The sequence below is a fragment of the Lissotriton helveticus genome, chromosome 11, assembly GCF_964261635.1.
Source record: "Lissotriton helveticus chromosome 11, aLisHel1.1, whole genome shotgun sequence".
In the NCBI taxonomy this organism is placed as follows: domain Eukaryota; kingdom Metazoa; phylum Chordata; class Amphibia; order Caudata; family Salamandridae; genus Lissotriton; species Lissotriton helveticus.
Window position 1 is genome coordinate 589,100,231 of NC_136072.1, and position 22,697 is coordinate 589,122,927.

Here is a 22,697-nt window from a genome sequence, read left to right on the forward strand (position 1 = left end):
ATTCATTATAGATGCTTAGTTTGGGAAAAGCCAAGTCTTCCTTTCTGAACTTCAGATCGTTTTGTATCTTTCTCGTCTTGAGTTACCGATAGTTTCACATTTTTGCAGACTGTTATGAGAATGATGTTCCTCCAGTACACTCCTTATAATAGGGGATGGTTAGACAAAGTGCTAGTCTTGAACTGAGTGCCTTGTTCTGAGGGTATTGTTAGAACTTAGCTTAGAGTAACAAAATGCATTTGTTTGATGGCCTTATGGACAAGGCAGAGTGCTTTGAAGGCAGAAGCCTGGCTGTAGTTATCCAGTGACATGCATGGGGCACTGATGTGATGTGTACCCATGATGGAGGGGCAGGAGTTAACTTGCTGCAGTATTTGGAATCCTTTGCAATTTGTGAAGTATGAAGCAGGGTGCTGGTTACTGGCCATTTGCTGCATCTACCCATGACATTATAAGCGGGAGAATACCTTGTCGTTTCTGCTGATATCCCAAATGTCACAAGATGCATCACACTTTTCTTATTGTATAGAAGGGAATTGGGACTTGTTTTACTTTTGGGGATGGGCTGGGGGTAGGAAGGTGGGTAGGTTGCAGTCTATCATTACTCCAAAATGTCTTACCTCTTCTGATGTTGAGAGTGGTGTTCATTGGTCCTTGGGTCAGATGCTTGTGGGTTGGTTGTTACTCAATTGTCCACAATTTATGATCTCTATATAAGAGGAATTCAGTTTAGGATGACTAGTGGGCATCTATTCATCAATGGTGCAAAGACACTTGTCAAATTTAGAAGTCTCAAGGGCTTTAGGAGTTTTTAATATTAGGAACATTTCTGTGTCATCAGTGTTTCTGTAACACACAGGATGTCACTTTTCCTGACAGTCTTAAGTTTGGTTGTTTGTTCATTCGTTTGTTTGTTTGTATGTCAAACCACAGGTTGTGCCATGTTCTATAATTACCTCTCAGTGGTGCTACAATTGAAATATTCTTCCATAATTTGTGAGAGTCAGTCCACACACTTCTCAAGGTATAATGAATGCTGTGGCTGTAATTTCATTTATTGATTATTCTAGGTATGTTAATTTTGCAAAACCAATAAAGATCTGCTGAGAAAAAAATGAGTGTTTCTGTAACATGGTCAGTTGAATGACCTTTTCCGGATCTGATAACGGGTTACGGTACAATATGATTAGGAGTGGGGAAATAATTTAGTATTGGGGGATGCCAAGTGATGATGCAAACAGGACGTGACACAATACTTTGCCTGCCTTGGTGACAGGAGATCTATTTTAGAATACTTCATCTTATGCCAACCTTTTCCCATCCCAGCAGTATGGTCTTTGGTGGAGCATGTCAAGTGCTGCCAATAGTCCCAGGGGTGCTGTTACTCCATTTTTGTCCACTGTCCATTTAAGATCCCACACAGATATCAAGGTGGAAACGTTTATGGTACTAGGTAGTATGATCCCATCCACCCACCTCCCTCTCTCTGGTGCCAGACTGGGTCTGGAAACTCTTGTAGTAGCTCCCCACCAGCAATATGTGGCATCACTTGGCTCCAGTCAGGACTCTGGATTCTCCCCTGAGTGGACATCATGGACCATATAAGGCACCACCATACACTCAGTTTGTCATGGATCTGGAGCTCCTCTCTTTCATTTGTATCAAATTCGTCAACATTTCTTCATATTGACAATTCACCAAGGGATATGTTGCCTCCCAGGAATTGGAGCTGCAAAGGATGCCATTGTTGCCACATCATTGCTCTCCCTTAGATGCCTCTGATGTCTGTCTTTGGTGCTTTGGACACAAGCACGACTTCAGTTCTTGTGGGACGTGACCCCTCATTTACACCACGGTGAACAAGGAGAGGAAAGCCAAACTCTTCATGGCACAGGCCCAAAAGCGTTGTGGCCATTTCCACTTCAGATCTTCTACAACAGGTATGTCATTGAAGCATGAGCATTCTAAGGAAAAATACTCTTTTAAACACCACAAAAGGGAATCCTCAACATCATTCCCATTGTGGACATAAGTAGTTGGAGGCAATTGTTTCCCAGCCTCAGCCTCAATGTTGTCATGGGAGCCAATTCCAGTGCTGGAGAAGTTGCACTCAGTGCTTCTGGTGCTGTCATCCAACCTTCTGCAAGTGGCAGCCTTCATGCAAGCCATGCTCAACATCTTCTGCTCCATCCTTCCCATTCTGTGGACCCTTTGGTCCCTTAACCCAATGTCCTCAAGCAGCTACACTCCTAGTGCTGGTCGGCCCAGATTGCCAAAGCCATTTCAGCTGTAAAAGCACCACGAAATTTCATAGAAGGACTTGCCGATTTCTCCAGTGCTGCTAATGGCACCGCACTCCGCGCAAACACTGGTTCTGGCTACTCTTATTCATAAACCAAAATCCATTGGAGCACAAGCTAAAGTAAAATGTCAAGGCTTTTAAGATGATTTATGTGAGTCGCTCGCTCATACCTCCAGTGTACTAGCTAGAGGAGCTCTTAGGCTTGTATACGGATTCGATTAGGATAAGTTATTTCACACACTGATGATAATCACAGTTGGCCTTTATTTTTCTTTGCAGAATTCTAGTGGTATGGACAGCAACTCTGAGGTAGATTTGGACTATACCTTAGGTTTTCTGTCTAAGATAGTTGCTTTTGTTTTATGGCTGTGCTCTGTTAAGCATCTGGAACTTTGTTTTGTTGAGGAAATTCCGCCTTCTTCCTCCACTTCTGAGTCACTGTTGCCTTTCTTATACCAATTTCTTGTGGAATGGGGCAAATTCTCCTCTGCTCCTGTAGGTAATCTCCAGGTGGCTAAGTGAAATACATTAGTGCCGGGTGACCCAAAATTTCCTTCCATTCACTCTTCTTCAGAGAGCCTGGTAGTGCAGGTTTCCTCTTCAACTCCTTTTTGTACCCTTCCTCTTAAACTCTTTTTCCTCTACACTTCTTAATCAGGAGCAGTTTATGGCTTTTTTTATTGCCAGGGTACACAATTTGTGCTTTATAAATGACTAACTATGTACAAATTTCTTCTTTTACGAGTGCAGACCCAAGTGCATTAATTCTATGGGGAAGACTGCTTTCCCTTATTTGGTATTTGCCCATGCTTCTCCAGTTCCTCTTATTCGTTGGTGCCCTACTCCCATGCACTGCAGGAGCTGTCCCATTTGGCTACTGATAGCCTTATAGATTATATAAAGGACCCTGTCACCCAACTTTCCAAGGATGACCTGCATGTGTGCAGACAGATTCTGCACTATGGAATGAAAAAGGCGGATCCTGTGACCATCGATACGTCTAAATAAGTTCCACTTGATTTGACAGGAACATGGGGCAAACCTTATGGATATGCCTTATGACTGCTCGAATCAATTTGGGAAAAAAGCCAACTATGCTCTTGAACAATTTTAGCAGGGCTACGGCACAGTGCACTCAATGGGCGTCACATCTTCAGCATACCAGTTCCACCCGCAGTACCAAACATTCTGGGGCTTTTTGAGGGGCCAGTGCTATTGTTCTCACCAACGCTCTGAACACATGCAACAACCACATGTTTTTATTATTTTTTAGGAGCAAGGGAGGATGAATGGCCATGTTGGGCCAGGTGGTATATGGTACAATAGTGCCCATGGCATTTACCCCTGCTCATCAAGTCTAAGACATTCAGTTTATGATTCTGATGTTTGGGACAGGGATTCGTCTTCTTGCTCTGACAGTTTTGTAGCTGCCAAGACTCTTGTCTCCCTTTATTGTGTATTTTCTGTAAGTGTGGTTGCAATTGTGCTCTTCAGTGTTGCCTGTTTTCAGTAGGCTCAGTCCGGATTGAAATTTCCTTGGATGTGCTTCATTACCCGAAGTAGTGCTTGACGAACGATCGAACTTGCAGAAAGCTCTTCTGTTCTCATATGGCATTTGCCACGATCATGACTAACACCTTATCCTTGCCTGGTGGGTCATCCACACACCACTGAGATTTGAAGGCTTTTTATCTCTGTAGAACTAATGTGCCACTTCAATCTGCCGGTTCAGATCTTTACGGACAACATGAAGAGGCATACATCAAAAAGAGGGGAGGTGCATATTTTGCTTTCTATGCCTGTAGCAGTGCACAGAGTGTCAATGATTTGCCCCCACATTGAAAAATAAACCCGCTGTAGCTAGGTGAATGCCAACAACACAGGAAGTGAAGTGGGAGTTTACAGAGCTTTACTGAGGCAGATGAAATCTTGGGTAAACAAAGAGAAGTGTATATAAACCTCTTCCCCCGCTCAGCAGCTAAAACTGGCTTTGTAAGGGGATCCTGAGCACATGGAAGTGCAGGCTTTTTTGTCCACTGTGGACAATAGACGACCACTGAAAACCACTACATTGTGCCGCTATGCAGACAGGGGGTTAAATGGACATCGCCATTCACTCCGGTATAGTGAAATACTAAAACTACCCACACACGAGAGTAGGCTTGTGATGCCATATGCTTTTTTTATTTAACACACTTTATTAGTGACCGCATTATAGCATGATGGTCCCTATTTTGGAAGAAAATAGAGAAGCACAATAATCATACGCTTAAATGTATCGTATGTCTTTTGTCCAGCCGGACAAGAATTTATTTTCATATAGGTTCAATTAATTATGATTCAAAACAGTAAATAACAAGTGGGCACAGCCGTGACCCACAGAACACAAGACAAACCAACGACAAACAGAATGGCCAAAGGCAGGGTATAAGATGTGTCTGTGTGTTTGTAATCACTATGACAGACTTTGATGACCATTTTCACACCATTGATCATTACAATATTATAAAATCATATTGCATATGGTGTGTTTAGTGTCAACGACGTTTCAATGCTATTCACAACAGTATAAAGCATCATCTTCAGGACAAGGAATAAATCATTGTTGTCTTAAGCTTAATCACATGTATAGCCTATATCGCATTACTGTATCAACATTTAACAAGGGAATAAAAAGGAGGGAAAGATACAAAAAATTAGAGATAAGTAAAGCTAAACTGCTAGGCATCTGAGTGGTGACTTTAGTGAGGGTGAAGGGCATCCGCTTCGGGACTGGGATTTAATTGCACAGTACTAGTGTGGCGCAGTGGTTTATGGTGAAAAAACGGCAGTGGAGGTTGAAGCCGTAATTAGGGTGAATGCGGCGAGGTATGAAACTGAGGGGGGGACCAGTGAGATGTGGACTTATCATTCATGGGTGGTGAATCACAGGGGGCGGTGAAGGGCGATGCGATGCACGTTCGGTGAATTTTAAAAACAACTGATAGTGCCGTGGATTTTAAGATGTGGCTACAATTCCTCGAAGCAAGCATTAGTGTTACGTTCCTGATGTTGTCTATGAACTATTCGGTCCGGTATAGATAGCACAAAATAAATAAATCCTTACGTTTGAAGGAACACCGGTAATGGAACGCTTATTACGATCCGTAACGAGCGCTGGCAGCCACTTTATCTGCGGTGACAGAAAGTCTATATTAAAACCGGCATACAGAAATGATTATTTTGGACGGTGCTTAGGGTGGCGCAGTGAGAAGTCATTTACCATTAATAGGCCGTGGGCCTTCCTCGAAAGGTTTGATCCTTGATATCGATATTTTGTTAGTGCCGGATCGCACTGGGGGCTTTAGGTTGAGTAATATTTCCGCTCGGTGCCAAGTCGCACCTCCTAAAATAAAAAGCATTCAATACTCATGTTAGATCTCGTGCTTTAAACTAAAAGGGGGGTGCTTACGAACATGGTCTGCCAGTGTTACTTACTTGAATAACGGCGGAAGGTCAGGGCACGGGGGCTCCTGCTAGCGCTGAATAGCGGGTGACGTGAAGTGGAGTCTCCAAGTTATTTTATGTTTTTGGAGCCAAAATTAGTCGGTAATGGAAAGAGGCAAGGGACTGGCAGCCTCGAGGTCCAGGGGCCGTGGCCATCTTGGAACGGCAAATTGGCTGTCTGCGGTGGCGGCCATCTTAGAACACCAAAGGGAACTGGGAAACAGTGATAATAACTGTGGTGCTATCGGCGCATGTGACAAAAAAACAGTGAAAGTAGTGGTGTGTTAAAACCGGCGCAAGTGACATAGATTAAGCAAATTTTTAGCAAGATTATATACAACACATAGAGTCACATGTTCAATTTGGATCTGGTTTCTGTACTTGAAGGAGTATCACTGAATGTCTGTTTATAACAAAGAGGTCCAGTCCTCAATGCGATTGAGTCCATTCCTGATGCTATTAGTTCTCAGAATCCAGTGAAGTTCCTCCTTGTTTAGTAACGTTGAGACATCAGCGCCCCTAGGGGGGTTTTTATCATGGTTATGACAGTCCACGTAAGATCTCTCTCATTGTGTCCTTTTTCAGTATAGTGATCCACAAGTGGGGCGTTGGCTGTCTTGCAGCGTATCCGACTCCGATGTTGTCCAATCTTTAGTTTGATCTTCTGACTAGTTTGACCTATATAGATGAGATTACAGGGACATAGAATTGCATATACCACATTGGGCGAATTGCAGTTGGAAAAATATTTTCTTTGAAATTTAATGTTGCCATATTCAAAGCATTTCCCTTCTATGATTGAGCCGCAGCAGACGCAGCTGCCACATTTGGCATGCCCTGAAAGAATTGGAAAACCCCATGCATCATTGAGTGTGGTCTTTACTGATTGTTGTGGTAGGGAAGCACGAACTAAGTGGTCTTTTATGTTCTTGGCCCTCTTAAAAGCAAACATTGGAAGCTCAAGATTGAGCGGGCCAGCGTTTAAAACCGGCCAGTGTTTTAACACACTTTTTTTTATGGCATTAGATGCTGGAGTGAATGTGGTTACACATATAAGCCTGTCTTGGGGTTGTTTGGATTTGGGTTCAAGGAGGGTTTCCCTGGGGCAATACCATGCTCGTTTCAGAGACCTACGTACCAGTTTGCGTGGGTATCCTCTATTCCTGAGTTTTTTGCTCAGAACTTTTGCCTCTGTGAAGTAATCCTCCTTGAAATAACAGTTTCTCCTAATGCGTAGAAACTGTGAAAACGGGAGAGAGTCACGTAAGGCGCGAGGGTGATGGCTGGCATAGTTAAGCAGGGTGTTTCTCTCTGTTGGTTTACGGTGTAGATTGGTTAAAAGGCGACCCTCAATGTGTTTTATTTCTAGGTCTAGGAATGGTAGTGAGTCTTTGCTGGTGGTTAGTGTGTATTTCAATCCTGCACTGTTGTTATTAAGCCAGTGGTGGAACTGTGTAAGGCTATCTAGGGGTCCTGACCACAGTAGAAAGATGTCGTCAATATATCGTTTCCACATGTCTATGCCACTGTGGAAAGGATTTGAAACATCCAAGATGTAGGATGTCTCCAGATGTTCCATGTACAGAATGGCCAGATTTGGAGCAAAAATCTCTCCCATTGAGGTCCCCTTTACCTGGCCGTAGAACTGGCCTTCAAACAGAAAAAAGTTTTTTGTCAGGCAGATCTCTAACAATTGGAGAATAAATATTGATGGAACATTATGTGGTCGGGGGCGTGTCTCAAGAACTTTTTCGATGACACGTAATGATTCATACTGAGGAATGTTAGTATAGAGTGATTCCACATCCAGCGTACACATGGTGCTGGATGTGGGATCAAACGGGAGGTCCTCTATGATGTTGATCATGTCCATTGTGTCTTTTATGTAGCATGTGGTTGAAGCTACAAATGGTTTTATAAAGAAATCGATGTAATGCCCAAGGGGTTTAAGTACCGAGCCACATCCAGAGACAATGGGGCGACCCGGGGGAGATTCCGAGTTTTTATGTATTTTGGGTAGGCAGTAAATTACCGGTATGCGTGGTGACTGTATTAAGAAAATCAAATTCCTTTTTTGATAGAAACCCGAGTCCAATGCTTCTGTAGTTACTTGTACTATTAGTTTCTGGATTTCGGTGATAGGGTTGCATGGTAATTTGCAATAATGTTCAATATTACCTAGTTGTCGTAGTATCTCATTTTTGTAATGGACAGGTTCTTGAATGACTATCCCGCCCCCTTTATCAGCTGGCTTTATAACCAGGGATTGGTTGTTCTTGAGGGAGGAAATGGCCTTTTTCTCCTCTATCGTGATGTTGTAGGGGACGAAACTCCTCTTGTTTTCTAATGCTGTAAGGTCATTTAGGACTAGTTTTTCAAATGTCGGGATTTCAGGTGGTATCATCCCAGCAGTAGGGGAGAACTTGGATGGTAGCTTGAAAGGGGTATTGTAATGCTTTGGTGGACTGGGGTTTAACAAGAAAAAGCTGTGTAGCCTTATTTTCCTGAAAAATCTTAATAGTTCCGTTTGGGCATCTAGGAAATTGGGGCGTATAGTGGGGACGAATGATAACCCTTTACTGAGGAGAGACATTTCATTATCTGATAGGCTATGTCTGGTGAGGTTAAAGATGGGCAGAAGATCTGACTCTAATTCTGCCACATTCGTTGTGTTTGTCTCCTCGGGTGAAATCACCAATGGTAGTGTTGGCGGCGGGTAAACAGTTCGCCTGGAGGGTTCGAGGGGTTGGGCCATCTCCCTGGTTGTTTGCCCTTTCCTGGGCCTTGGGCCTCTGATTGGCCCCGGCCTCTGCCTAAAAAATTCCTGTTGGAGGGGCCCGGACTTTCACCTTCATCTGACTGCTCTGATGAGTCAGCTGAGCTGTCAGTGAAGCCTACACATTTTTTTCTTTGATTGTATCTACCCCAGGGTCTCTGGTTCTGTGTAACCTCGAACTTGTTAACAAAAAAACTATAAAGGTACGAAAAGATATTAAGAGTTTCAGTCAGGAACGAGCGTATCCCTATCTTGTGAAAGATTACTATACCAATCGCCCCTACAGTGGACCACAGAACCAGAGACCCTGGATTGTAAGAGACCTGTGCAACAACACATCAGATGTGGCAGTGATTCTGTTTTAAAATCGCATATTCTACATTGAGTTTTATTCTCCAAGGTTTTCCAACCCGGATTTAGCTCTTTTATTGGGAGTGATACCAGTCTAGCCCACTGGATGTTGTTTAGGGCCTTTCTCCCGAGTGCTTGATTAATATAGGGCAGAAGTTTGTGTTCCTTGTAGGTTGCTATCATCCCCGATTGACATCTTCCTTTTTCCAAATTTGTTAGATCGTTTTCTCTTGACAGTTGATAGCAATGTTTGTTTATTGCCTTTTTGACAATTGGATAAGTTATGCCTTCCTGGCTCCAATTATGTATTGCCAGGCCCAAAACTTCTACTGCTTCCTGCAGGTAAGCCTGCCATGGATTAGGGGAGCCAACGTAAATGGGTTTTAGCCTGCTCTTCAAGCTCCCATCCGGTGCTCTAAGTACAGAAAAGAAGTATTTAGCATGCGCTCCTAGGCATTTTTTGCTCTGGTGCACCAGGCCAAATTCTAAGCGAATCCCGCTGTTACGTGTGTATTTTGGTAGTTTAAAAACACGTTTATATGCGAGGCAGTGTGCTTTATCCATCATTGTACTCATTTTACCTGGGAAGGCCTGATGGGCGTATCCTGCCACAGCCCTTATTCTTGCTTGTAATACCTTTCTAATTGGAATGGTGGTGGGACTCTGCATTTTCTCTTGTAATTTGCACAAAGCATAAATTGTTGATTCCACCTTGGACTTCATTTTGTGTAAGTGCATGTTAGCTTTTCCTGTGTCGCTCAACCAACACCCAAGATAGTTGTAGAACTTTGAGACCATTATTGCCTCCTTTCCCAATTGCCATTTTAGGACTGTTTTTATTTGTTGCAATTCCCAAAGATCACAACTTTGGTCTTTCCCGCGTTTATTTTTAGTTCATTGTTTAGGTTGTAATCGTTTAGAGCATTAAGGGCCTTTTGTAAGCCTATTTTCGTATGGTCCATCACCACCAGGTCATCCGCATATTGTAGGATTTGAATTTTACTGCCCCCAATTTTTGGGACTGCTAGGTTTGCGTTTTGTATCGTCTTACCCAGGTCTGCGGTGTATAAGTTAAAAAGGGTAGGGGCAAGTACGCATCCCTGTTTTAAGCCCCGATTTGTAAAGCACTTTTTTGTTGTGATGTTATTAACCAATTTAACTCTGATCCAGGTATTACTATATAGAGATATAATAGCATTAAGAAGGTCAGAAGGAATTTGCCAGTTGCGCAATTTAATCCAAAGCTTGTCGTGTGATACTCCATCAAACGCTGCTGAATAATCTATGAAGCAAGCATAGACTGGTTTTGTTTCCCTGCAATTAGCTTGCTGGCCCAAATAGGATATTGTCGTGATGTTGTCTATAGTCGAACAGCCTTTGCGGAACCCAGTTTGGTAGAAAGGAGAATATCATTTTCTACGACCCATCTAGTTAATTCTGTCAGTAGGGTACTTGCGTAAGCCTTCCCTTCAATGTCTAAAAGGGCTATTAGTCTATAGTTTTTTGGGTCTGTGTTATCACCCTTCTTAAATATGAGTTGTAGAATTGACCCTCGCCACGAGTCTGGCATCTTACCGTACAATCGGCATTCGATGAATAGTCCAGATAGGACTCTCCCCCAGTAATTTGGGTCCTCCTTGAACATTGCAGCCGGGAGACCGTTGGGTCCTGGTGCCCCGTCTTTCCTTATCTTTTTTATCACTTTTTCCACACCCCTTCCATCCTGATCTTTGAGCATGGCTATGTTTGTGGGGTTTAAGGATTCTGCGTTGTTTTGAGTGCTCTCTATGTGCATTGTGGTGCTTCCACTTTTAGTGCATTTTTCCTTGTCCATGTATATTGCGTCTACATGCCTCACCCATGCGTCAGCGTGAACAGCATTACTCCTGATTAACTTATTATTATCCAGCTTTGCTATATATTGCCAGAGTTGCCATTGTTTATGAGGTTTTGTTAATTCATGTATTTTAATCCACACTTTTTCGAGCCTATTTTGTTTAATTATCCAGAGAAATTGTTTCAGTTCTTTGTGCAGTTTGTTGTATTTGTCCCATGTATTTTTTGATCCCGCGATCTTATATGCTCTTCTTGCCCTGTTTAGATTACGAGTTATATCCACCAATTGATTATTGTTGTCCGTAGATTTTGATATCTTCTTCTTTTTGGGGTTAGGCTCACCTGACTTCAAACATATTTTCAGATCGTTTGTCCACTTTGTCCAATTTTCCCTGTGGGGTCCTGCGCCTAGGTTGTTGCCTGTTTGCTCTTCTTTTTCTTTCCAATATTTCAGCGCAGTCACCTGATGCGAGTTCCATTTTATTCGCCTCACCACGGCGTGTTCTTCGGCTCCATTAGATTGGAAAATCGTTGTAATTCTTTCCTGTTCTTCTGTTGTGGCATTAAGTTCTACCTGGAGTAATGCATGATCGCTTGTTTCATCCGTTTTGTATTTTAAAATCTGCAATTTTGAAGGCTAACTGGTCGCATAGAAAATATAGTCAATTGTGGAGCTGTTCTTAAATGTGGCTCTCATTTGGTTGTTTAGGTCAGGCTTTTGTAAGTGCTCTGCTGAGGTTAATTCATATTCCAGTAAGAAGTTATTGAAGATTCTTTCCGCGCCAGTTAGCTGATTCCTTTCAGACTGTTTTATTCCTAAGTGGTGAAAGTTAAAATCACCCACAACCAATTTTGCCGGAGACCTATGTATGGATAAAATTTCCTGCAACATTGTGATCACGTGTTGTAGGGATTTAAAGGTAATGGGGGCCACTGATAGGTCATAAGCGCCGAATTGTAGGCGGGTTATATGCGGCATGTCTCTGAAGAAATAGCCAACCGATTTCTCCGGGTTTATGGCCAGTCCAGAAAGGCGTTCAAAGGTGGTGAGTATATCTGGGAGGGGAGCATTATCTGCTGTCAGGTCCTTTATATATAGGAGTATATCATCCGCGTAAATAGACATTAAGTGATTTACCCAGTCTATGCGGATGCCAAGTTGGTCTGCCGATCTCCGAAGAGCCAGCGCCAGGGGTTCTAGCGCCAATACAAATAGCAGGGGAAATATGGGGCACCCCTGCCGAGTGCCCCTGTAAATTTTATATTGGTCGGAGATATGGTTGCCCGTACGGGCCCTATCTGTAGGGGATGTATATAATAAGCGGACCCATTTAAGGTATATGTTCGGGGACCCAAATCGTTGCAATGTCGCAAACATGAAATCCCAAGAAAGGGAATCGAATGCCTGTCTAAGGTCCAACGCAATTCAACCTGCATGACAGTAAGCTCTCGGGGTGGCCGCCATTACCGCATGTAGCCGTCTAGTGTTCAGAGAGGTGCTGCGGTTAGGGAGGTAGCCGCACTGATCGCTGTGAATAAGCGCATTGAGGTGCGGTTGTATACGTTTGGCAAGGGCCTCACTTAGGATTTTGTATTCCGTGGCGAGCATAGAGAGGGGCCTGTAGTTAGACATCTCCAGACCGTCTTGCCCCGGCTTAGGTATGGACATGACAAGCGCCTGCATGGTGGAATCTGGCAGGTGGCCAGTCTCAAAGGCCGCCTTGTATACATGCTCCAGTGCAGGCACTAGGGACTCCGAATACGTAAGATAAAATTCAACAGGGAGCCCGTCCATTCCAGGAGTCTTGTTACGGTTTAGACCCTTTATCGCAGCTCAGGTTTCTTGTTGGGTAATAAGGCCGTCAATGTCTTTCTGAACGTCCTCCGGCAAGACCGTGAAGGGAAGATCCCTGAAGAAGTCAGTTATCAAGGATCCGTCCACAGGTGGGGGGCGTAAAGCGTCTCTAAGTGTTCATGGAAGGCAGCATTTATTCCACCTTGAGTGTGTACCACCTGTCCTACCGGGGTGTGGATACTGGAAATGCATGGTGAGTCAGGTCTGTCCCGTACTATGCTGGCAAGCAGTGTGCCCGCTCTGTCCGCTTCAGTGTATTTCCGTTGGAGGTACGCCCTGTAGTCTATTGTCCGCAACGTCTCCAGCGTCTCCGCATGGTCTATGTGGGTAGATTGTAATCTCTCCCGTGCCTCCGGGTCGGACACTACCTCCCTCTCCAGTACATCATTCAATTTGCTCTCAATGTCCAGCAGACGTCGGTGCGTTTCCTGTCTAGCTCCTACTACCTGTCCAATCATTGCCCCTCTCACCACCACCTTCAAGGCATCCCATTCAATTAAGTTAGAGGATGCTGTATTCCAGTTTTCAGTCAGGGAGGTTCCGTGTTTCGGTGTATTCATTATCTATATGCATAGTTGCCCTTAGAGTCTAATTGGTCAGAGATAAGGACATTTGCGTGAATTAGTGCCTAACCAGATGCACGTTGTGAACAATTCACCCTCAGTGTAACCTTTCAGTTTGCAATTTGCAGAGGTTTTGGAAAGGCCCATTACTACTGTAGTTGTGGTTAAAAACCTAGATGTAAAGATTGATTCTTTGCTGGCTTTATCAGATCACATTTCTTCAATGGTGAAATCGTTTTTCCAGTTATATATGTGAAAACACATTGTGTATCATTTTTTCCCTTTCTGACAAGGTGCACGTTTTAAATGTGTTTGTATTTTCACTTTTGGACTGTTGTAAATCAGTCTTCCTTAATCTTACAACTTTTTTGATTCACAGGTTACAACTTTTCCAAATTTATGCTGCAACACGTGCAGTCAATTCATGGCAGAGGGACCATATCTCTCATCATTACATTGGTTATAAATGATCAAAACTAAACATGTGCAAGCGGCTCGTTTTTATGAGTGCTAATCCAGGTTTGTTTTTCACAAACCTGAATTAGTACTCCTAATGCTGTTTATTTACCCCTGCATTATATTACCAGATAATTGTGTAATATTGCGCATGTGTGAATCCTTCTCTGGTGCAAGGAGTGGGTATTCCAAGAAAGGGAAAAACTGAAAAGGTTGAGAACAGCCACAATTCGCAAGTTTGTGTCTGGCCTACCCCATCCCTGGAAGGGGCCTGAGATTTAGGCCCACATGCATCATGCCATGTGCGATTCCTTATTAGCGAAAAATAAGGATTCGCTAATAAGGAATAGCAAAAGGCTATGCATGAAGAAATCGCTAAAAAATTGCGATTTCTAAATATTCCTTAATTGCGAGTCGCAAATTGCGAGTCGCAATTAAGGAATACCTCCCCATTCCTTCCTATGGGCCTAGAGGCCCATAGGAATGAATGGGAAGACATTCTCAATTTGCGATTCGCAATTAGTGAATCACAAATTGAGAATGCAATTTCAAGGGTGCAGGGGTGTCCAAAGGACACCCTGTTGCACCCCTGAAATGTATCTGTGCACATATGTTGCGAACACACATGCCCATAGGGCATGTGTGTGCACAACATGAAACTTTGAAAAATGCACAAAAGTGCATTTTTCAAAGTTTTTGCAAATTACCATGAAGTTGAACTTCATGGTAATTTGCTCCCCCTATTTGCGAAATAGCAGATTTTTTAACTTTCATGCATTGCATTTAAGGAATCGCTAAATGCGATTCCTTAAATGCAATCACAATTAGAGAATTTGCAATTAATTGCGAATTCTCAAATTGCGAGGGCCTTGACCCTTGATGCATCGGAAAAGCAAATTTTGCGATTGCAAACGGCCGATTTTTGCGAATTGCACCGTTTACGATCGCAAAAGGCTTTGATGCATGTGCCTGCAAGTTCTGACAGGGGTAGGAGTTAATCCTTTTCAAGATTGGAATGAGCTGAGGACACCTCCAAAACTACTGATGGTGTAGGAAAAGGGGTTTCTCCATGGGGAAAAATATTTTCCCCATGCTATTGCTATTGCTATTGCATACATGCAAAAGCATTTTCGCATGGCCTTTTGGACCCTAGGAACAAACAGTGATTCACAGCTGTTTTCTGAGTGTAGTCCAGGTGACCAGCGACAGCCCCAGGTGTCCAAGACTAATTTTGCAAATCTGTCATCCTAAAATTGGTAAATCTGAATTTATGCGAGGTAGTGAACTTGTGGGTTCAAATGTCCACATTTTTTTCTGTGTGAACTGTGTCCTTCGTGTCAGTACATCGTTCTGAAATGCTTTTGATGTTATCTGTAGTTATTTCAATTTCTGACACTTACTGGATAATTGAAAGTGAGAGACACGATTATTTACAGTGGCAGGACTTCATGTAGTTATTATAATTTAATGGAGTTTTAGCTGCACAATTAAATCCTGTTACAGACTGTGGTATTATAGTTAGATTAATATAGCACTTCATACCTCTCAGGAATGATCAAGGCACTTTAGCAGATGGGTAGCACAATACATTGCTTGGTTGGAATGTTGTTGGTATTTGTTGCATCTTGCCAATGCATGTAGTCAACGGAGTAAGGGATACAACACTTGACATTTTTTTTATTGGTGTATCTGATTGGAAAGTTGTAGGTGGGGAGTATGGCCTACATGGAAATTATTTTGGTGCTGTGTGATGAGGATCGAAATGCTCTTTTCATGTCACTGAGCTAAGTACCTGAACTTTTACCTGGAGTCATCTGAGATATAGTTGTACTTGTCCTTTCCATACTATACTTTCTTCAGCTTTGTCTTAAATAATTTTGACCACAACGCTTTTCTTATATATGTTTGTTTAAAAACATGTGCTACTATTTGCCTTTAAACCCTAGAATTTAGAAGAACTTTGGGAGTGAGAGGTAAAAAGTGTGTGGGCTGACATATACCTGTGGCTGGAACAGCTCCTGCTCAGATCATGGTGAATATTCAAGGTCAATCGTTCTTCACTTGCCCATAGACTGAACAGTTGTATGTTATACAGCGTGTCGATGGCTGAACACATCACAGTGACTTCAAGCAGGCAGTGCTTTCATACTTTGCATTCAGACAGCCTGGTCTCATCCCTCCCATTTCTGTGTCTCAGCATTATTTTGTTTTCTTGTTGGTAGGAGGAGAAACAATGGCAGATGGAAGTTCAGCCAACGAGGCCAGTACCCCTGGAGGCACTCGTCCAGCTATCCCAGGAGGACGAGGACTAATGGGACGCAGACCCTCAGCCCCTGTCACCCCTGGCCGACTGCCATCCATTCGATCCCGGGACCTCACCCTCGGAGGAGTCAAAAAGGTAAAGGCTAAAGTTCAGCTTGTGTGACATTTATCCTCAATGTTTAATTGATTATTGTTTTGCATAGAATCTGCCCCCACCTCTCCCAACCACTTTGAAGGTCCTTGACGTCTGCTTGCGCTTGTTTCAGTCTTTATTGATGGCTGACAATAATCTGTTCCGACTACAGTCAATTTTCAAGTGCTTTTACTGATGTCTTTGTTTCATAAAATTAAAGAAAATGCACCATAATAAAAAAAATGGTAATGACTTCACTTTATTTACATATTCAAAAAAACAAATTTTGCATTTTCGCGTAGCAGCACTTTAGTGCAAATACGGGGCAAGTATTTGAGTAGTATTACAAGAAATGGACCATAGATCAGGAAGTAGCTAGATGGACTGCATATCCTAGCTTTGCCAAGGGAGTACCTCCATTAATCTTCGTTCACAGTGAGCCTTCCAATGGGTGAAATTGTGGTGCATTGATAACTCTTCATGCATAGAGTGATCTCACCATCTTGGAACAGCACCCACTCCATTTCCTAAAACGAAAGATCCGTTTTTCCCAGCGTTGTTTTAATCTTCTGAATACTGTGTCCATAAGTGATACTTGGAGTGTCTCTAGTACAGTGCAGAGAGTGCTGGAGCTTTCTGGCAAGAACTTTGTACCATTTCACCCTCAACTTTTCTATATCCTGTTTTGTTCCTGTCTAACACTAATTATCCGCAGCTATTGCCTTACTCTTCTCCTTTCCCTCCCGTTTTGCTAGGCCTCTGTCCCTCTCTCCTTGTGCACTGCCTGCGTTCAATTCTCTTTCCTGTTTGACACCCTTCCTTATGGTTTTCGACCATCTACATCTTCCTGTGGCCAATAGCTATTTCTGCCCCAACACATATCCCACTCAGCCCCTTTCCATTTGTGACGCTCGACCGCTGGTCCCATCAACTTACCCATTGGCTGTTAGCGTTCAGCACAACTGTTCAGTCAAGTTGTGAGTCTTAAATTATAAAGCCCCTTGTCTAGACTCACTTCATTACTATTTTTGTTGCTCTTTCAAAATATGTTAGTTAATTTTGACTGCTCAGTTTCCACCCTGGTCCTCCTGCATATTAAAATGTTGTTCCCAAAGATCAATAACCTTTGTAGTCCAAATTGATACTGGTCCCTTTGATAATATCCATGTTAGTTTCGGGGAAAAAATATATCTGTTTGATTCAAGCCAACCTACCATTTAATAATCTTTCATAATCACAAATTAATTCAGGTAATAATCTTAACTAATTTTTTCAGTTAAATGCCAGTATAAACATCAGTGAATTCCAGAAAGGAATTCTTCATTCGTCAGGACATCGCTCAAATATATGTGCAGACTCCAGAATTCTAAACAAAAAAAATATACATTTTAACCCAAACTAAATACAGCCTTTATCAATACTGCAGAACATAAGCTTTTTTTCTGGTGAAATATTGGCGGAAATCTGTCAAAGCAAACATGTAAATATTATTTCTTGATGGCATACGTTTATATTTTGCTTTAACGGTTATAGCTCCCATCTGTTTTCCAAGAACAACTTCCCAGCAATGTTCCCTACGAACGTTTGAGTCTGCCATTAATCATTAACACGTGAAAACCCATTCTTCTATACCTCTTTGTCATCTTGTATTTACAACTCTAACTCCAAGACCTTATTCCCAGCTGGATGTTAACCTTACATCACTTCATCTAGTTACATACAAACACTAACACAAGTAATTTGTGAAGGTAAGCAACAAAAATACAATAACGCACAACTATTCGAACATTTGTAAAAAGGGGTGAACTGTAGGAGTCTAGTGTTTGGATTTAGCAAGAGACTCTGATGGCAAGTAATGCCCACCAGACAAGAATTTTCCTGGTGGAAAGACACCAGCATCAAAATAACGAGGGCCCTTTCTTGTGCGTAGGTTATCAATACTCACATAGGCCAATCTACAATGAAAATAATGTCAACACAGGATTTGGATTGGCGTTATTGTGGCTGTGGGAAAGGAGTTAGAATTAAAATATAAGTAGAGTGGAGGTGGTGGGAGTGACGCTTTTGTCCTGTACCCCATGCCGTTTCCAGTTTGATCTGTGCCCTGCTTATTTACTAAAATATTTTCTTTTAAGTGACCGCAAACTCCCAGTCAACCATCATCAACCCATTGTTAAGCATGGACATTAGTTTCTAGAACAGTATAAAAATCAGCCTCTGCTCTTGAATATGCTTTCTCCTTCTATCAGAGAACTCCAATATCAAACCTACCTTTTGTAGACAAGCATTTAGGGCTACAGAACCGAATCAAGCCTACAATGAATGCATGATCTCCTTCAAGTTAGTTTTATCAAAGTGGCATTTATTGTCAGTCTTTAAATGGTAGCTGAGAGCAGCGGTGTAGTGGCCTATTATTTTAAATCTGATCATGGCTTTTAACACCTTAACCAGGGGTTACATTCCACTATCTTGGACATGCTCTTTATTTTGCTTGGATTGTACATGAAAGAGAATCCAGCTGGTGGTCAAATCCATAGTTTTATTGTGAAATCTACTGCAGCAATCACTGGTCATGAGGTAGATGTAACTGTGCATAGTGGCGATTGACCAGATAGTTTAAAGATGTCTGTCCCCCCGCTACTCCCAGCGCCTCACGTCAGCTTAACAGCCCCATTCTCACCCCCGCGGTTCCTTGCATGGGCACCCCGCACCCCCTCCAAACCACTCATCCTGCTCTCCAGATCTCACTCTCCCCCACTCCATTACTTACAGCTCCTCCCATGGGCCCATCAACCCTACTCTTACCCCCATGGTGCCTGACACTGCTGTATCTAAAGAAACTACTTCACTGTCCTCTCTCGCCGTCCACACTTCCAATATCGAAATGATCACGCCGGACACCAGACTTGACCTGATACTATCAGCCCTTCAACAAGTCAAATCTGGCATCCAAACCCTTCACAATATTATCTCACAACTAACCAGGTCCACGGGCACTAAACAGGAATACAGTCCGTTACCACATGCCAAGATCTATAGTCGCTTACAACGTCTTCCTGCAAGCGCCCAAGTTCATGGATATCCACGCTGGAGCACAGTCCCACACCTTAATGCCATACATATCCCACCCTATCAGGGGATTAAACACTCTATCTGACTTAGATCTAGTGGCCCTCATCCGATCTTACGAGCTACCGGACCCTCCACACAATTTGGGACTTCCAATTAACCCTCAATCAAACTCCCGAATTCACTCTATTCCGATCAACACACACCGATCCTCCAGACTCAATTCTAGAGGCAGTGTGGAAAATAACCTCACTAAAATCCCCTTCACAGTTGAACCCACCACAGTAATCACCCAACCACGTCTAAGCGGCATCCTCCTTAACTGTAGGTCCGCATCCAGACATGCAGCTGATATAGCTGACCTTATCTTGAACAAACCTGACATTATGATCCTGACAGAAACTTGCCTAAATGAAACTTCTACTCCCATCATGGACATTCTGCTTCCCCCTAACTATGACATCACCAGACTAGACAGAATTGACAGACCAGGCGGTGGGATAGCCTGCATACACCGGATCAGCCTAACAGTGACCAACTCCCTACTATATCATCCTGCGAATACCTATGCTTAAACATCGCCAACAACAACAATCAAATTTGCTCTCTACACTCCTTCTACCATCCTCCTGGAGATAACCTCACTTTCATAGAACACTTCATGGACATTCTTGCATCTAATGACAACCAACATATTAAGCAAAATTTCTTAGGGGATTTCAACCTTCAGTGGGACAACCAGAACGACCCTGGGGTAAACAGCCTCAAAGCCTTCCTCTCTGATCTCAATCAAATATGCAACAGCCCTATGCACGACAAGGGGGCAACTCTCGACCTAGTTATCTCCAAAGCAGACTCCACACAGCTCGACTCAATACTCCCTTGCGACTGGTCTGACCATCACATCATCTCGTTCCAAATCCTAGAAACCATTAAACGACTCCCCTCACAACCCCTTAGAACTAAGATCTGGAAGAGAAACCTGAAAAACGTCGGATCTGACCTTACAGACTTAGCTAGCTCAAACCCTCTCCGCCCCCCCTGAAGACCTGGCCGATGTACAAGGGCTGACAAACCACTACTTCCATTCCATTAACAACCTTCTAGACAAATGGCCCCATTGCAACTGAAAAGAACATCCTCAAAAGCCACAAAACCTTGGTATGATAGGAGGCTAAATGATGACAGACGCTCGCTCAGAGCAATTGAACGACGCTGGAGAGACACACCCTCAACAGACCTCCTCAAATTTCTAAGAACTTCCAGAAACGCTTATTTGTCAGAAAGATCAGAAAATCCAAAACCGATTTCTTCAGGTCTAAACTAGACCTATGAAAGAGGTGGGATGCACACCTGTATTTGATATAATCATCTGTTCACCATAACTTGTCCATTCCTAATCTGTTAATGCGTGCGTCCTGATTGTTATGCCTGCCCCGGTGGCACCTTTATGACAACGAAGAAGGATGGGGAAACGCTTGTTTCCCCAAACCAGTCGCACAGCAACATTTCGCCACTTTAGGCTACTTTAAACCGATACTCCATTTTTCCATTTTTTTTAATTCATTATTTTTCCGTGTTTATTGTCCTTCATTGTTCGTTTATGTCATTCCAATTTCAATCCACATGCGGGGTACTTTCTGCCATTTTCTAGGTTTCTAATGTTCCAACTGTGCCCTCCGGACCTCAAGTTCAAACGCGATAAATGCAGAGGTTCGTCCAAAGCAATATTTATTTAAATGTCCAATGCATTTCGGGCACCACACTGCCCTTCATCAGGGAACACTACAAATGACAATAATAACAATAATGAAAAAAATGAACATCATATGCGCACATTTGTCTGTATCGTATCATTATTCTAACCAATCATCAAGTTTACGTGATATTTAAACACATTCCCCTGAGACCGGTATATGCAGCAACCTTCCTACGCAGTATAATTGATAACCTTTCACCTTTACAAAAGCAGTCAATCCCTTTTGAACAACATTTCCATCCCTCATGCCCCACAATTCTTTTTACACAGGATATTAACTCTCATTTTCCCTCAGTGTTTATTTGGCGTCTTCATATATCCCTTCCTTACTCCCGCGCTATTTACTCTTATCTCCTTTCACTCCATAACATCCCCGGTTTCTCCCTCCTTTAACTTCCTCTGTTCACCATAGTGTTCGTACTCGTGCTTAAAAAAGCCTCTTTCAAAGGAGGGAGAAACCGGGGATGTTATGGAGTGAAAGGAGATAAGAGTAAATAGCGCGTCAAACACGACAACCTGCTGGATCTCCTGAAACACAGAATGGAAATGTCCGGAAATGTATTTAACTGGTTCGCCTTATTCCTCCAAAATAGATCCCAAAGATTCAAGGTCAACCAATCCCTGTCCAACCCCATGCCAGTCACATTAGGAGTCCCACAAGGCTCCTCCCTATCACCCACCTTGTTCAACCTGTTCATGGAACCTCTGACTGATCTTCTCAGCCTCTCCAAGATACACTTCCACATATATGCTGACGACACCCAAATTTACATAAAGATACACTCACTAGAGGACATCAAATCGCTCAACACCACTCTACAAAAAACCCAAACGTGGCTGGCCGAAAACCATCTGAAACTTAACTCACTCAAAACGGAATTCCTCTTAATCGCCCCCCCGAACAAAACTCACACTATCCTGGACTGGATGAAGCACCTAACAGCTCTTAATGGACAACCGCTCATAGTCGACTCAGCGAAGTCTCTAGGGGTAACACTAGACAATAACTTAAAGATGCAGAAACACATTATTTATTTATTTTGAAGGTTTTATATAGCGCGAACAAGACTCTTGCGAGTATCAGAGCGCTTTACAGGTCATAATTAAGGCAAGAAATAGTGTACAAAGAACAACACAATAAAAAATTACAGTGAATAGACATAGAGTTCAAGTGAATTTAGCTATGAGGATAGCTTTTACTTCTGTTTTGAAGGAGGCAGTGGCAGGGTTCATTCTTGTTGCACTGGGTAAGGCGTTCCATATCCTCGGAGCCATCCCCGAAAAGGACTGGTTATACGTTTTTTTATTGGAGAATCGTTGAGGTTGTAGAAGAGTCTTGGCACTCCTGGAGGCTCTGTTGCCCATGGAGAACACCAGTTTCTGAGCTAGGTATTGTGGGGCGTTGTGGTAGAGGGCTTTGTATGTCATACAAGCGAGTTTTAGGTGAATTCTGGCTTCAAACGGTAGCCAGTTGAGAGCTCTCAGGTCTGGGGAAATGTGAGCGTTTCTCTTAGAACCTGTGATGAGTCTTGCAGCTGACTTGATCAAAGCTCTTAGCGGGGCAGTCGAAGACCTAGGGAGGCCGCATAGTGTTACTGCTCCACATTCCACACGGGGAATTACTAGGGCTTGAACTGCTTGTTTGAAATCGCGTGTGGGCAGAAACATTTTTGGAGGGACTAGTTGGGTGGGTCTGAGGGAAGAGTATCCTCACTGGGGACTTCAACATGGTCAGGAATCCCCATAAGGACAGCGAGGGAGGCGAGTGGGCACAAATGGGAGCTTTTTCCAAACACTTTAAAAAAAACCTAGAGGACCTTGGCCTCTGAGATGCCAGATGGGAACAACA

The 22,697-nt window shown here is 43.0% G+C and overlaps 1 protein-coding gene across 2 annotated transcripts in view; it reads left to right on the forward strand.

Moving 5' to 3' along the window:
• POLR3D (RNA polymerase III subunit D) overlaps window positions 1-22,697 on the forward strand; it is a 200,826-nt gene that overhangs the window by 63,629 nt on the left and 114,500 nt on the right. For both annotated transcript variants that reach the window (XM_078666377.1, XM_078666376.1), the window contains exon 2: window positions 15,848-16,023. In XM_078666377.1, coding sequence (XP_078522503.1) covers window positions 15,859-16,023 — 165 coding nt within the window. In that variant the 5' untranslated portion in view covers window positions 15,848-15,858. The remainder of the gene's footprint in view (window positions 1-15,847; window positions 16,024-22,697) is intronic.